This window comes from Cyanistes caeruleus, chromosome 7 (genome assembly GCF_971803275.1).
Source record: "Cyanistes caeruleus chromosome 7, bCyaCae1.hap1.1, whole genome shotgun sequence".
NCBI classification, from domain to species: domain Eukaryota; kingdom Metazoa; phylum Chordata; class Aves; order Passeriformes; family Paridae; genus Cyanistes; species Cyanistes caeruleus.
This window is the reverse complement of record NC_141707.1, coordinates 8288666-8303930: the sequence shown is the minus strand read 5'-3', so window position 1 is coordinate 8303930 and position 15265 is coordinate 8288666. Positions and strand designations below refer to the sequence as shown.

General features: G+C 41.6%; 1 protein-coding gene across 40 annotated transcripts in view; it reads left to right on the top strand.

Annotated features, from left to right (window-relative positions):
- Positions 1-14796, top strand: part of MAP2 (microtubule associated protein 2) — a 221696-nt gene extending 206900 nt beyond the window's left edge. For 18 of the 40 annotated variants that reach the window (XM_086896038.1, XM_086896041.1, XM_086896060.1 and 15 more), the window contains 4 exons: positions 7506-7598; positions 9041-9122; positions 9620-9732; positions 10352-14796. In XM_086896038.1, the coding sequence (XP_086752164.1) occupies positions 7506-7598; positions 9041-9122; positions 9620-9732; positions 10352-10567 (504 nt within the window). In that variant the 3' untranslated portion in view covers positions 10568-14796. The remainder of the gene's footprint in view (positions 1-7505; positions 7599-9040; positions 9123-9619; positions 9733-10351) is intronic. The other 22 variants (XM_086896042.1, XM_086896069.1, XM_086896062.1 and 19 more) reach the window with 5 other exon arrangements.
- Positions 14797-15265: the final 469 nt, after the last annotated feature.

Sequence of the window (15265 nt, the reverse complement as noted above, 5' to 3'; positions counted from 1 at the left end):
TTATTAATTACAGATCTACAAATGTGAAGAGAAACTAGGACTTTCAGGTACACCTTCAAAACTCTGTCAGAGATCAAACCTGTAATTTTTAAGTTTATGAAATTTGGTTGAAAATTGCAGATTGGACAGAAATAATAATGTCTTGCAGCTCTTGTATTCAGACTGCACTTGTTTGAAGGAAGGCTTGCTTGAGTACAGTCTGTACAGTTAAGCCTTGAATTATTCTGGATAAAAAGCTAGATGTTCTTCCTGACTCATATTTTAGAAAAATTAAGCAATCACTGCCAGCCTCCAGCAAGTTCCAGAAGGGCTTTTTTTGGGGAAAGGTGTTTGGTTGCTAGAAATGAGCAGGGAATTAGGACTTCCTCTCTGGTGATGACAGAGTAACATCTCTGCTGTATCTAACCCATCTGTAAAATGTGCACCCTGCCTGTGAGGCAAACTGTGAACCACAATCAGGAGGCTCCCAAGCAGTCTCATGGTCTCCAGCCACTCACACAGCTTCTACTCACTGCAGTAGCCATATGTCTCCGTTTTTTGGATGCAGCAGTGCCCTGATTTCTGCTGCTCAGATGTTCAGTCTAGGGCTGAAGTATGATGCAGTATCTTTCCACCAACTACAGTTGGCAGCTTCAGCAACCAGTTCCAGCTCTTAGCTGGTTAATGTCAGAAGAGTCAAATCCCAGCTGTGATCTTCTCTTGTTAATAAGTATGGGGAGAAGCTGTATTTTTATTTTTTTTTTCCTGGAGTAGATTGAAATTATCAAGGTGTAAATTCCTGTGGAAGTCTGAGTTATCCCAGCAGCAAGCTCAGCAAAGGAGGTGTTTCCAGATGAGCTCTACCTAGCCTAAATTTTGAGGAAAAAAAATGGGAAAGGTTGCTGCTTTGGGAAAAATGTTCAGGGAATATGTAATCTGGATCAGAACTGTTTCATCATATAATAGTATTCCATTTTGCATGGAAAGCTTAGAAAAAGTTTGATTTGCTAGACAGGAAAGGGCAGGAAAGAATAGAAACCTTGAGTTTTATATTGGAAATTTGGTTTTGAACAATATAGAAATGCTAAGGGATGTGTCTGATGAATGTTGGAAAAGCCAACTTGCATGAAGAGATGACTGCAAGATATTTTTGAACTTGAACTGAGCAACCTAAATGTCTCCATTATGCTAAAGACATTCCAGATGTACTGACTCAAAACTCATCTCTTCTCAAAGATACAGGAACAGATTTGGAAACTGATACATGATGCTCAACACATGAGCTAAAGCTAAGGGTACTCTTTGCATGAGTAGGAACTCTTTTGTCTAAAATTTAAGTATTGGACTCTGAATTTTAGCAAAATCTGTTAGTTTGGTGGTTGTCAGGTTTTTGTTGTTGTTGAAGGCAGTACTAAACCAAGGATTTTGTATTTTAGGTGAATTAATTGCACTCCCAGGATTTATTTTTTTTTGGTGTGAATCCTCAATACTTTTTTACCATTCTTTTTTTCAGCTCCCCAGCTTTAGTGAGAAGTGTGATTGCAGAATATGCTACAGTTCATGGGACATGGGATTTAACTCTCTGTTAAATCCAGCTGTTGTGTATTGACTATAAACTCCTTGGCATGGAAAATGGTCATTTCACTTTGTACTTCTAGCATGATTATGCAGACCCTCTCAGTATTTATCCATAGGTCTTTCCTCCCCTTACTGGTAGGGACATTCCTCATTCAGCATGGCCATCTTATTAATTACTTTAGTACAGTGATGGCAGGTATAAAGAAGCTTGTAAATCAGCCACTCTGGTCCTGTGCAAGGATTCAAGATTTGGCTGATCACAATATTATCTGCTCAGTGCCTGCCTCTCAATATGTTTTTAAAAGTCAGAAATTACTGTACCTTGCTCACCCTTTACTAAGAGCAGGGTGAGAATGGTACATTATTTTGCCTATGTCCAGCACAGCCTTTTATTTTGAATATCACTGGCTTCTGGGCTGGCAGCCTTGCTGGTGTGTGTAACCACGAGGGCTGAACATTATCACAAGCCCTGTCTGTAGGTGTGGAAAATCTGAGGCACAGTCTTTCTCTTCAAGGATTTTACTAGGCCAAATAAATACCCTCCATCTCCCTTTCCTCTCCCTGTAGCCTCTGCCAGGAGCATGAAGACTAATATCATCTGTCCTTGGCAGCAGATAAATTTGGAAGCACTTTGAACTGTCTCTTGATTCTAATCAGTTTTTAACCTTAACCTTACTTCCTGTGCAAGACCAATTCTTGTCTCACTTAAATACCAGTGTTAACCTGGAGATCAAACACTGAAATAATGTCTAGTCCTGGGATATAGCTTAGTCAAATTGCTGTGGTAAATAAAAGGATCCTTTCCTTTTTGATAAGCTATTAGGAGTCTGGAGTTTCCCAATGTCACATCTCCACAGCATGTTCAAACAGCAAGTACAGCCAAGCTAGAGTATTTTTAAATGCTTTAGGGAATGTTTGTGGCAAAGCTTCTCAGAGGCCCTGATTGCAAGGCAAGGAAGAACACAAGCTATCATCTCCTTGGAAAAAAATATTCAGAGCCTGTAATTTCATCAGCATCACAATTTTTGTTCTTCAAATATCTGTTTCAATGTACACCAGTGTAGTATGCCATAGAAGGGAAGCTGTTTATGGACTCTTTGCCCAGATGTTGGTAAGTTTGGGGCTTTTCCTCTTCTTGGGAAAAGCAGCTGAACTGAATTATTCTAGGCAGCAATGGTTATAATTCTTTCTCTTGCATAAGCAGCTTTTGGACATTGGTATTTTCTTTAGCAGTGAACTAAACTGGTAAACACATCTGAATTAAATTCTCTTAGGCATTTCTCTGCCTTCCTCTCAGTGTTTCTGCAAATTTCTGCTCATCACAAACACAGTGGTGCGGTACTGGCAGAGGAGGACCTGCAAACTGTTGTACCTGGAGTCTGTGAAATCCAGCTCATATTCTGCTTAACAGGAGACTGGAAGATTCACAAGTATTGTATCTCAAAGCCTGTCTTCTTCTTGTGCCAGCAAGCTTATCCCAGAACTATTCCCTGTGCTCTAGTGTAGATGTTTCCCTTGGACCACAGCCTCCAGCTGTTCTGACTGCCAGTCAGGCCACTAGTTAACTCTGATGAGTGCAGAGCAATATATGCCTCATCAAAATCAACTCTGAGAAAAATACCTTCAGCACTTGTTTTCCTTGCAGGCTGTGCATGAATGCTCCACCTTGCCCTGAGCTCTCCCAGGTAGCATTCAAACTGCACAGGTGGGTGTTGGAGTCCCCCTCACTGGGCACCCTCTGGAGGCAGTGGGAGCCACTGGGGCCATGGTGTTGGCACACAATCTGCCTTGGGCTTCAGTCCTGGAGCATTGCTGAGGAGTCATCAGAACACAGTGAGGGAAGACCTGTCAGACTTCCAGGGCTTCAGACAGAAGCCAGTTTTCTTTTGGGCAATATGGTTTTGTAGAATAAACATTGCATTGTCTGTAAAGCTTTAATTTTCCACTGTGGTTTAATTGCACGTAATTATGATAAGTGCTGAGAAACCTCAGCTTTCTCTTAATCCAAATCCTGACTTCCAGGCCCTTTCCAGCATACCTGGGCAAACCAGCATCACATCACAATAGAAAGTACCCACTTCATACTGGCAAGTGAGAGCAAGGGTTACAAGGGACTCTTTCATGACATTATCTTGTTGGGATTTCTGGAGAGTGTGAATTGACATTATCTTGTTGGGATTTCTGGAGAGTGTGAATTGAAGGTAGTCCAGTTACTGCCACAGACTTTCATTTTGCCACAGACAAAATATTCCTTTTCCTGAATGAGAGCATGAGCGGGCTTGATCTTTCATTTAACTTTCAGCACAATGGAAGTGCATATGTACATGTCCTTACCACACCTCCACCCACACACAAGATGTACATACACATTTGGAACACAGAGAACTTTCCTGGTGAGTCATGGTGTTTGTGCTACCTCTGGTGCAGGCAGCTGCATCATCTAATTACTTTCATCGAGTGCCATCATAAAAGTTTACCATTTTCTTGTAGCTGTGCTCCCTCACATGGCAGTTCCAGAGCCTCCCTGCTCTGATAAAGATTTCTCTCCAGATGCCAACTTCAAATGATTCACAATCACTTTACATTCTTTGTTTGCAAGCCAAAGTTTCTCTTTAGCCTAAATGGTTCCTGTTCCTTTCTGGTAAGCTGATTACAGACTGATTCCTCAAATAAAACTGCTCCTGCAGTCACACTGGCTGGCTGGCAATCTCAGCCTTTCTCAACTCCTCTGGAACTTGTTGGCCAGTTTCAACCAGTGCTGGTGAGGGAGCAGTGGTGAGAGATACGGGCAGTCCTTCCCCATGGAGCGATGGTTATTGACAGAGTATGAAACAGAGACTCAGCACAACACCATCAGTGGTTGGTGAGGCAGGGAACTCAGCCCTTCTCCACAATCAGGGACAACAAACAGCTGGCTGGTTGTGTATTAGCCCGTTTGCCCAGTCTAGCAGACTTGGGAGGAAGCTTGGGACAAAATGCTGGCTAGAAGGGATAGGGTTTGTGGAAGTATACAGAATGGATGAATTAAGCAGTTTAAGCCCTAATCTACAGGAAACAAAGCTCCATTCATTTGTGGAACACTTAGTTATAGAGGGTGTTTATGATTGAAATATGTGCAGGGATACAGATATACCCCAGGAAAGGGAGAAACAGATCATCAGGGAAAAACCTGAATGAGTTCAGTTGCTCCCTGTGCCAGATGACCAGCAGAACGCATTCCTGTCACTCAGCTCTCTCCAGCCCTCAGCACAGGACACAAATGATGCATAGGTCTCCTGCTGGCCCTGCCACACAGGGACACATTTCACCCAGTGAGACAGACAGGATAATTGAGATGATTGATTCTTTATATATCTGCTAGACAGGTCCATGGGCCATGAGACTCATGAACTGTCAGACTTCTGAGTGCAAATCAACCTTTAGGCACTTGATCAAAGGCAGTCTCTCAACTTTTCACCTTGCTCTGGCTCCATTTTAAGCTACAGGCCCCCAGTGCACAGTGCAGAGATCTTGCCATGACCCGTAAGTCAGCATTTTCAGAGCAAATGCATCCCTGTGGCCATAGCTCAGAAGTGCTGCTGATCCATCACTGGATGTGATGTGCTCAGAAAGTGCCAGGAAGTCTTTCTGTTTTGCCCAGTTGTGTCTGGCTGAAAGCTCTCAGGGAGCCAGATCTGAATACACATCTGATGTGTGTTTCTGTAACTGATGTGACATGTGTCTGATATAGTACCGGGGTACAGTTTTAAACAAACATTATATTGAGAGAAAGCACAAGCATAAAATTCCAAAGGCATTTGCTTTCATGTTTCAGCATACATTGGTTTACTTGGACAGATAAGTAGATGGGAGGGGGAAAGACAGAAATCAGTTTGACTATTGAAGATGCCCTTCTGAAGGTGAGTTGTGTGGGGTTTGCTGGTGCTGTCATCATCATTGCTGCTGAGCATGCCATCACACCAGATCTTTATCAGTTAAAGCAAGGTTTTTGCTTTAAACTAAAAAGTTTAAATAAAAAGAAAATTAATTAATTAAACCATTCTAATGGTTTGTTTTAGTTGTTATATGTAATAAGAAGGATCCATGAAACAACTTGCTATGAAGAACTTCTTCATACTAGCTGCAAAGAGTGACCCTCTGACCATTTCCTCTGAGAGTTGACTGGGTTTAAGTTAAGGGTATACTCCAGGTGTTCAGTACCAGAGGATTCAACTCACTATCTAAATATGCTGTTACCCCCTCTGCAGGTAAAGGCTGCAAAACCTGATGGCCCTGTAAGAGGCCAAATAGTCTTTTCCTAGTCTGGAGAGGTGAGACACAGAGGGAGTGATTTGTCTCAGATTTATCAAGGAACCTGGGGCAGTTTGGGGTCCTGAAGCCAGGAAGCAGAACCTTCACAGGGTTCTTCTTCCTCCCACTCACTGCTTTAGCTGTTTTGGTGCTGCTTTGTGCTCTTGAAGTGGTGAGAAGCTGCAGTAAGGAACCCCAGTGTGCATTTCCCTCTGTCTTACCTCAATATTGGTTAATCACTGTAGATTTACCTACAATGGTAGCCAACAGGGCTGTGCTGGGTACTCTGTCAGTGAAGATTCTGTAAGTGCCATTTAGCAAAATGCATAGATAGTAACCCAAATTCTCTGCCTTTCTGTCCAGGAAAGAGAGTAAATTCCTATTGTATATTAATACATAAAAATAAAATCCAATGTAACACTTGATTAAAGACTTCATATTTAACCCAGAGAAAGAATTTGCTGCTTGGGTGGCACTCTGATGCAAGGAATGCAGGTGCAGCCTTGGAAAGAAACATATTCTCACACACCTGAAAACTCTGTTACTGATGAGCACAATCCTCCGCTCTTGCTCAGAAATAAATCTGAAAATGGTGAAAATGGTGTGCATCCAGTTTTTCCTGCCCACTTGTAATTGCCATCCAGCTGCACATCATTCCCTGGGAGTACAATTATTGATGGATCTGAATTCTGCAAAGTGGAGGAACTGCTTTGTCATGGGGGTCAAACACGGGACAGTGTGGCCTGCCCTTGACAGAGTTTGCCTCCAGGCACTGTCTTATGCCTGCAGTGCATCTGTGGCTAGGTAAAATACTCAAAATGTGGACTCTGGCATGTGTAAGGGAGGCTTGCATCATCGAGGGAAAAGCAAAAACCTTATCTTGTTGTGTGAAGAGACTAAAAGCACAGGGAAAAGAAGCACAGTGCTGCTAGCACTTGAAAGTAATTGCGCCCAAATCTGGCACACCAGATTTCTGACCAGCACCAGAAATCAAAAAGCATTGATTGCAGCTCTAGGTTTCCTGATGCTGTTGTTTTCTGCCCTGCCCTGTAGTAGATGACAGTAAAAAGAGAGAGAGCAGCAAAGAACCCTGACTACAGTTTTAGTAATTTTGTTGGTTCCCTTTCACGAGACTCTGAGGACTTTTTCATGTGTAGCTGCTGTTACTGCTGAGGGTGGGTTGAAACACCTCAGGATTTCAACCTGTGCCTGTGCTGGCTGAATCTGGGATTTCTGCATCAAAGGCTGGAGTGCTGAGATGTGGGAAGGGGGGGTTCCCATCTTCTTGTGCCAGTTCAGCAGAAATACTGAACATCACTCAATAGACCCTAGGACAGGATGTCCAAAGACTAGGTCCAGTCCAGGCAATCATGGAGTTCTTTAAATTTCTCAGGGAAAATCCACCTCTCCTACCTCCCACTATAGAACCTTTGTATTTCACCATCACTTGGTGAGGTAGAGAAAGAGCAGTGTAATATATTTACAGATGCTGTTAACACACTAAGCACTGAGATTGACAGGGTTCATTTTCTCACATTTTAACACAAGTGTCAGAAGAAGGAGTCACTGTAGGAGGCAAATTACCCTGATTTCCTTGTCCTGCATCCCCAACTGAGTGTGTGTATGGTCTATAGTAAGTTACCTCCAATTCCTTTTAGGTTAGGATTTTAAACAAGAAGATCGATTTTAGCGATATTCAGTCCCGGTGTGGTTCCAGAGATAACATCAAACATTCTGCAGGGGGAGGAAATGTAAGTAGTATGGACACCCTGTGAACAGGCACTTCCACTGTGGTGATGCATCTCACACAAGCCAGAACTCTCTGTTTCCCTTCCTCTGAGCACTGCTTTCCTTCTCGCTGCTGTTTCACACCTGAGTTTGGTCTGGTAGTCGAGCGAGCCCTGTGTGTGCAGTGCTGGCCTCCTGAGCTTTTCCCCACAGAGCACAACCTATTTTCAGAACTTGGACAGGGAAAGGAAGTGATAAAAGATGGGTTATCTCTAAATGCCCTGGGGAAGGTGCAGTGTGAGCCAAAGTGGTTCAGTGCTTTTCTTTCATGGGAGCAGCCCAAGAAATTTCCAGAAAGAGACTGCGGCCTCCCTGTTGGGCATTTTCTATGCACCAATCCTTCCTCAGCCAACCTTTCAGTTATGTGCATTCAGCAGGGGGGAAGAAGAAAAATGAAACAGAAGGACAGAGGAGGCTCTGAGAAGAGGGTGTGATCAGCCAGCATGCTGAGTGCTGATGTCACAGCGTTTTTCCTGTGCAAGAAGCTGAGGTGGCTACGAGTGTTCTGATGGAAATGATCACCCCTGAGATGGGAAGAGGTGATGGTGTGGGCATGCCTGATCAAGGCAGGTTCAATACAGCTGCCAGGGCTGGTGTAAATCACCGGTGGTGTGGTGAGTGAGCCAGGGGCATTGAAGTTACCCTGCAGCTCCTGTCTGGCCTGCAGGGCTGTGGCTTCTCGGGGCCTGCCAGCTCAGTGCCTATGGCTGTGGGCCTTATCTTGGAGCTGTTTGGGAATGCAAGCAAGATGAGACTGTCTCTCTGTGGTTCTTGCCAGGCTGGGCTCAGCACAGCCATGGCAAGGTGGCTGGCAGCAGGGCAGGGAGCAGCAGGAGGAGGGAGGGTGCCTGAGCTGCTGCTCTCCAGTGAGCACTGAGCCAGCTGGCTGAACCTCAGCCTGCTCAGGTACAGCTGCAGGAGGCACATGTGTAGATTACTCAGACTCTCCATAGTGGATTGACAGGAAATGCTTACCATATTTAGAGGCAGAAAAATACCAAACAGATGGTAGAGAAAAAAACCAGTCACCAAAATACCCTAGTTGCCAGGATGCATAGTCAAGACAGAAGCAAATGGGATGGGTCCTGCTGTGTGCAGGGCTTTGGAGGAATCACTCTGAAAGGAGGAGGCTCAGAAACATTTTAAAAAGAACCCACAAGCTGATATCCTTTATCCTTCTCTTCGTTTTGCTAATAGGAAAGCTTAACCCAGCTCTATCACCTCCCTAGGTGGGAAGTTTCCTCTTTTGTGGCTTGGTCTGTTTTCTACCAACCATTTCTCCTTTTCCAGTGGTTTGTAGAAGCCTCTCACTCTTTCTCTGCAGGGCTTGGCTTTCTATTTATTTTTTTTTTTTCATTTTATTATCTTCATTCCTGTCATTTGAGTGTGTGTGCACTTTTGACAGGTACAAATTGTAACCAAGAAGATCGACTTGAGTCATGTGACTTCCAAGTGTGGCTCGCTCAAGAATATCCACCACAAACCAGGTACTGCAGGAATTTCTGGGTTGTGGGACAAAGCAAGGACCTAATACTGTTATTTGAACTCAAAATCATGGATGATGCATCTCTTTTACAGCCAAAGAGAAAAATAAATACTCTTTAGTAATAAAAATGCATTAAACTACTTCACTAAATGCATAAAGACATAATGGTATGAGACCACCTAGTTTAGAGAGGTGATAAAAAATAATGCCAAAAGATGGTGCTCTGGCATAAGATTGAAATACAGGCTGAAGGCAGTCAAATACTTAAGCATGTGCTTAAATCCCATGAAAACCAGTAGGGCTGCAGCACCTGCTTACTGTTTAAATGTATGTTGAAGATTTTATATTTTACTGAACATGCAGAGCATTGTTCTGTGCTTCTCCAGAACTATTAGATCTCAACCAGAAGGGAAGTAATGTGTGTGCACTCAGGCTTCAGGTCACACTTTCTCCTGCACCATTTGAATTTCTTTATCTGTGTTTCTTTTTCCTCTGTAGGAGGTGGGCGTGTGAAAATTGAGAGTGTGAAACTGGATTTCAAAGAGAAAGCTCAGGCTAAAGTTGGCTCACTGGAAAATGCCCACCATGTACCTGGTGGTGGTAACGTCAAGGTAAAGAAACAGCTGTCAGAAAAGGCTCCCACTGTGTCCCAGTGAAATTATTAGAGCTGTGAATTCAGCAATGGCTCTGAATTGAGTAGGAAACATCTGGCTGTCCTCTTTCAAGCACACTCATATACCAATTTGTTCCCTTTGAAATTTGGAATGACCCATCTTGCATCCTCATCTAAGCTGAGAGTGAAATGTCATGCAGTTTGTGCACTGTCTTTTCCCCTAAACTGTTTGAGACTGTTGGACAGCACAGGTATGATCTGAGATGAGGACTCCATTGTGAAACAGGAGGAAAACATCCTGAAAATACTATCACTCCCACAAACATTTGAAAATACAGATTTTGAAAAAGAAAATCATAGCACCCACATAGTGCTTATGAAATTTGTACAGCTAGGAGCAATAGTACTTCTCTTTAAAGCACCCATCAGAGGCAATAATGGTAGGAGGATGTAACATAGTGAAAACAAGGTGAAAAAATGTCCAGTTTCAATTTTCTAAGGAGCGAAGAAGCTCCAATCCTTCTAACAGTTTTTAAAAGTAATCAAAATGACACCCAAACGATGACCTATACTCAGTGAATATATAATGTGTGAAATTCTCTGTTTTCCTGGAGCAGATTGACAGCCAAAAGCTGAACTTCAGAGAGCACGCCAAGGCCCGTGTTGATCACGGGGCTGAGATCATCACGCAGTCACCGGGCAGGTCCAGCATGGCCTCGCCGCGCAGGCTCAGCAACGTCTCCTCCTCTGGAAGCATCAACCTGCTTGAATCTCCCCAGCTTGCTACCCTTGCTGAAGATGTCACAGCAGCCCTTGCCAAGCAGGGGTTATGAATTTGCTCATTTTGCGTTGTATGAGGTAATAATATTTAGGCATGAGCTCTTTGCAGGAATGGGCTCAGAGCAGGTGTTACGTTCATTCTTTACCATGTCTAAAACTAAGTTACATCCCAAGACTTGTAGTTACCATATAGTTTAAAAAAAAAAAAAAAAAGAAAAAAACAGAAAAAAAAAATAATAAAAATTCCATAGATGCAGAAATTGGCCTGACCTCCATTTACAACAGGAAGACACTGGCTTTATATGGGTATACAGCGGTATGTTACATTGGACAATTATTGTTGCTCTGCTCTGTCTTGCATGGAGTACTGTAGTATGATAAAATGCATTTTTACCTTTCATGTGCCTGAAGGCCATCCACCTCTTTCTGAAGAGCCTTGTTAATACCCCAAGTTGCTCATTTCACAGTTCTTTTGATAGATGGGGAAATAAAAAAGTTGCCCATTGTAAGTTATTACAGGTTAAATTAATAGTCTGCTTACCAGAAGGAAGGGCATATAGGGAAATTCAACTTTAATAATAATAATTAAAAAAATATTACTTTGTATAAATAAGTAGAACAAAAGTTGAATTAAGTTATTAACATTTTTTGAACCTGGTTAATTATGTCAGTGTATAGCTGAAAAGCCAATAATTATTTAACTAATAACTAAAAACACTAGCTGAAAACATTTGACTCGTGCTTTGGGAAGTGACATAAAAAAGCTGCTGAAAGCAAGCACTCATACCCCAACAGACTTGTGTCTTACTAGAAAAGTTGGTTAAGCAGCTAGATTTGTGTGCATACCTCCAGTTTCACATTCTCTCCATCTGTTTGATACAGTATTATATAGATATATATATTTCTCTGTGGCCATTTGTGATACGCCCTCCTCATATACTTGAATATTCCACTTCTTTATTCACAGTATCTGTGTCTCTTGCACCCTTTGGTGTTGCAATTTTAGGTATGTAAAAGTAGATGTTAGCAGGGGGTTTTTTCCCTATTCATAAGAATACATTTTAAAAAAAGATGAAAATTGTAGCATGAAGTTGCTTTCTGTAACAACTAAAAGCCGTGACCCTGTTTTAGTGACAGATGCAAGTCTATTCTGTGATGCTAGAAAAAGGATTCCTTCCTTCTTCCCTTCCCTCCCTTTCTTCACAAAGGAATGATTTTTGTGGGGTCCAGATGTTTGTCAAAGGGTCTCCAAAGAAGGCTGAGTTTGGACTATGGATTTTTAAAAAATCCACAATAGTTTGGGTCTTTTCTTTTTTCTTTTTTCTTTTTTCTCTTCTTTTCTTTTCTTTTCTTTTCTTTTCTTTTCTTTTCTTTTCTTTTCTTTTCTTTTCTTTTCTTTTCTTTTCTTTTCTTTTCTTTTCTTTTCTTTTCTTTTCTTTTCTTTTCTTTTCTTTTCTTTTCTTTTCTTTTCTTTTCTTTTCTTTTCTTTTCTTTTCTTTTCTTTTCTTTTCTTTTCTTTTCTTTTCTTTTCTTTTCTTTTCCTTTCCTTTCCTTTCCTTTCTTTTCCTTTCTTTTTCTTTCCTTTTTCCTTTCTTTTTCCTTTTCTCTCATTTTCTTTCTTTTCCTTTCTTTTCCTTTCTTTTCTTTTTCTTTTCCTTCCTTCCTTCCACTTTTCATTCCCATAGTAACAATGAATGTTTGATTTATTATTTTTCTTTTGCTAAAGTTGAAACACAGAAAAAATATTAAGATGTTTTATCCACTCCTTTAGTGATGTCTCACATGTACATTCAGGCACTCAGATAACAGTGATAATCATAGCAAAGATGCCTGTAAATTACAATACATGAACAAATAAAAATGAGCTCCCTAGGCTGGTTGTCATAGTGATTCATCAATTAAATAGGGTGTCTTAAAATCTGAGCAAAGTGGGATTACATTGACTATAAAAAGTAGAAGGAAAAGTGTGCATGAAAGATAAAAGGGAGATACACAACCAACCAATCTAGGGGAGTTACCTGAGAGAACCCTGGTGATGGGGACCATCCTCAGCAGCAAATAATCACCTGCTGGTGCCCTGTGTACATGAGACATTATGAAGTGACCAGTTTACATTCTTGCAGATTGTTTTAATCTTTTCCTTTTGAAACCTTGTAACTAAACTTTGCACTGTCAGTTGAGCTATATGTGATATATGTATTAGGTTAATGATGTGTTTTGGAAACTTTTGATCTGTTCTTTTTCCTTCTTCATTTTTACATGTGTGTGTATGTGTGTGTTGGGGTCCGGTCTGAAAGGACTCACAGAGATTTTTATGTCTGTGGAAATCCTAATTATTAATGGCACAGGATTCCCCACATTACATTCAGGTAGTAATGCAGTTACTGGATAGTAAATATTCAGTGGACCAAAGTGGGGTTTTGGCTAAGCTGCTGCAGCAGTACAAACACAAAACAGAGTGGTTAAATCTCTCGAACTTTTACTGAATATGAACTTCTGACAGCCCCACACATGACATTTCAGCTCTGAAAAAAGCTTTTTCACACAATAAAGTACCTAACACTGTTTGTAAGTCAGTTATTTCTTACAAAGGACAGTGAGTTTAGAACCATCCGAAGTGCAATTGGAGGATTCTGATTTCTGCCTTGTATTTGTTACACTTCTGCTTAAAGTAATCCTAAGAATTCACATGAAAACAGTGTCAAGTGAGGTGCATTAAAAACTTCTTCCCATATTTTTCAGGAAAACGACAGAAAGGAAAACTGACAGTATTTGTATCACACTGCTCTGATTATGCTATCAATTAATATAAATTAGCCTTGCAGTGGTTTTTCTTTCTATGCCTTTTGCCAGTGTAGGAGAAAAACTGTGGTACTACTGAACCTCTGCTCTCTGAACCTGAGCAGCATCTCATGGGAACAGTGCTAACCTGAGACTCAAGTGTTTTTATTCTGCTTTTAAAATTGGCATACTCTAGAAAATTAAGCTTAGTTAATCCACCTATGAGTCCCAAAGTTAGAGTGGTGTAACACACCAAGTTGTTTAATGAATGCATTAAAATGAGCTTTCTTGTTTTGACTGAAGCAAAGACCTTTGTAATCATTATCATCCTTCCATAGAAAGAATCCTAGAATGCTGTGGAGTTAGATGAAAAGAAATTAAGAGTTTTGTGCTTTTAAATAATAATTAAAAAAAAACCAAGTCACGTTACATGACTCTAGATGTTCACTGAAAAGCTCATACTAATCTTAACTTCTCAAGAAGGGTGTTCATTTTAAAAACAACAGTTTGTAAATATGTAATGCCCACTAAAGATAGAGCCAGCTTCCTGGAAACTGCATCTGTTGTGTTTCTTTTCCACAGGCATGTTGAGCCAGCAGGTTTGTTGGGTGCCTGAGACCCAATTCTGTAACAAAGCAGAGAATCCAGAGAAAAGGAATGGTGAAATCTTGTTTGGGTACTTAGGGGAGCACCCCAAATTTAATAATCCATCAGGTTGTAGAGATGAAAGAGTGCTTCTGCCTCATCTGCAGTTTTGTTTCTATGTAACCACAAGCTGAAAGAAATCAAAGATGAGCAAACCTCTGTCCAGCCAGAGTAAAGGAAAAACTAATCCTGATGAGGGAAATTATGAGCCCACAAGGGCAATATATATTTTCACTGTACAGCAGTAAACGGAATTATTCTTTCAGCCCTCTGCTATGGTACAGTAGTAACCTCATCATGACTGCTCACACATCTAAGTCTGCCTAAATACATGACTCAAAGGGAGTCAAAAGGCAGCCTGTGTTGACTACCACATGAGCAGATTTTTCCATGCTGGACTAAATACTGTTTGAAACCCAAGTATATGTCCCTTCAAAGGCAAATGCCTTGAAGAGTAGATCACATTAGCTGTGAAAATCAGCGCAGGTAGATTTCTAGCCTAGGTGTCTGTGAGTTCACTCACTAGTCAGATTGCTAAAGCAACTCCCTCTGCAACTCAAGCAATTCCCACTGCAGGAAGGTAAATTAGTTTCACACTGGGAAAAGTCAAACGTATAAAAGCCACTTCAACTTTAGCAAAGAGAAAAAGCCAACAAGTAAACATGCTGTATGCTGGGATATCAAGGAATGCTGTTACAAACCTGTGTTTTTTCTGATAATTCTAGAGCCTGTTACCATAAAAGAGGCATTTCTTGAATGGCTGGTGGTAGGTAGTTCATGTTTTTCAATCCGATTTGCAATTGTATTTGTTGCTGTATAGTGATTGTTTTGCAAAATAAACTCGCTTGTCATCTAATTGCATGTGTTGGCTTCCTGTGTTTGTGATCCAGCTCCTCCTGAACCCAAGACCTGTGCAACCAGCACCTGCTGGCACTGCCCTCAATCCACCCTGGAGCAGTCACAGCAGATCCAGTTGTCTTGTTCAGCTAATCCCTTTTACTTTCATGCAAAAGGATCAGTTTTTATGGCTTGCATCCTCTTCTGAGAGTCAGTATCTCCCTGCTGGGTGCAAAGTTCTTCCCAGAGAGGGTGATTAGACATTGGACCTGGCTGCCAGGTAGGTGGTGGAGTCACCATCCCTGAAGGTGTTTAAGGAAAGCCCGGACATAGCGCTTCCATGGTCTGCTTGACCAGGTGGAGTTGGTTCGCAGTGTTGGACTCGATGATCTCAGAGGTCTCAAGATGCTCTCCCGACCAGACTGATGCTGTGATTCTGCAGGGCAGCTCCCTCCTGGGGTGCTGTGTAGCAGGACCCTGCCCAGAGC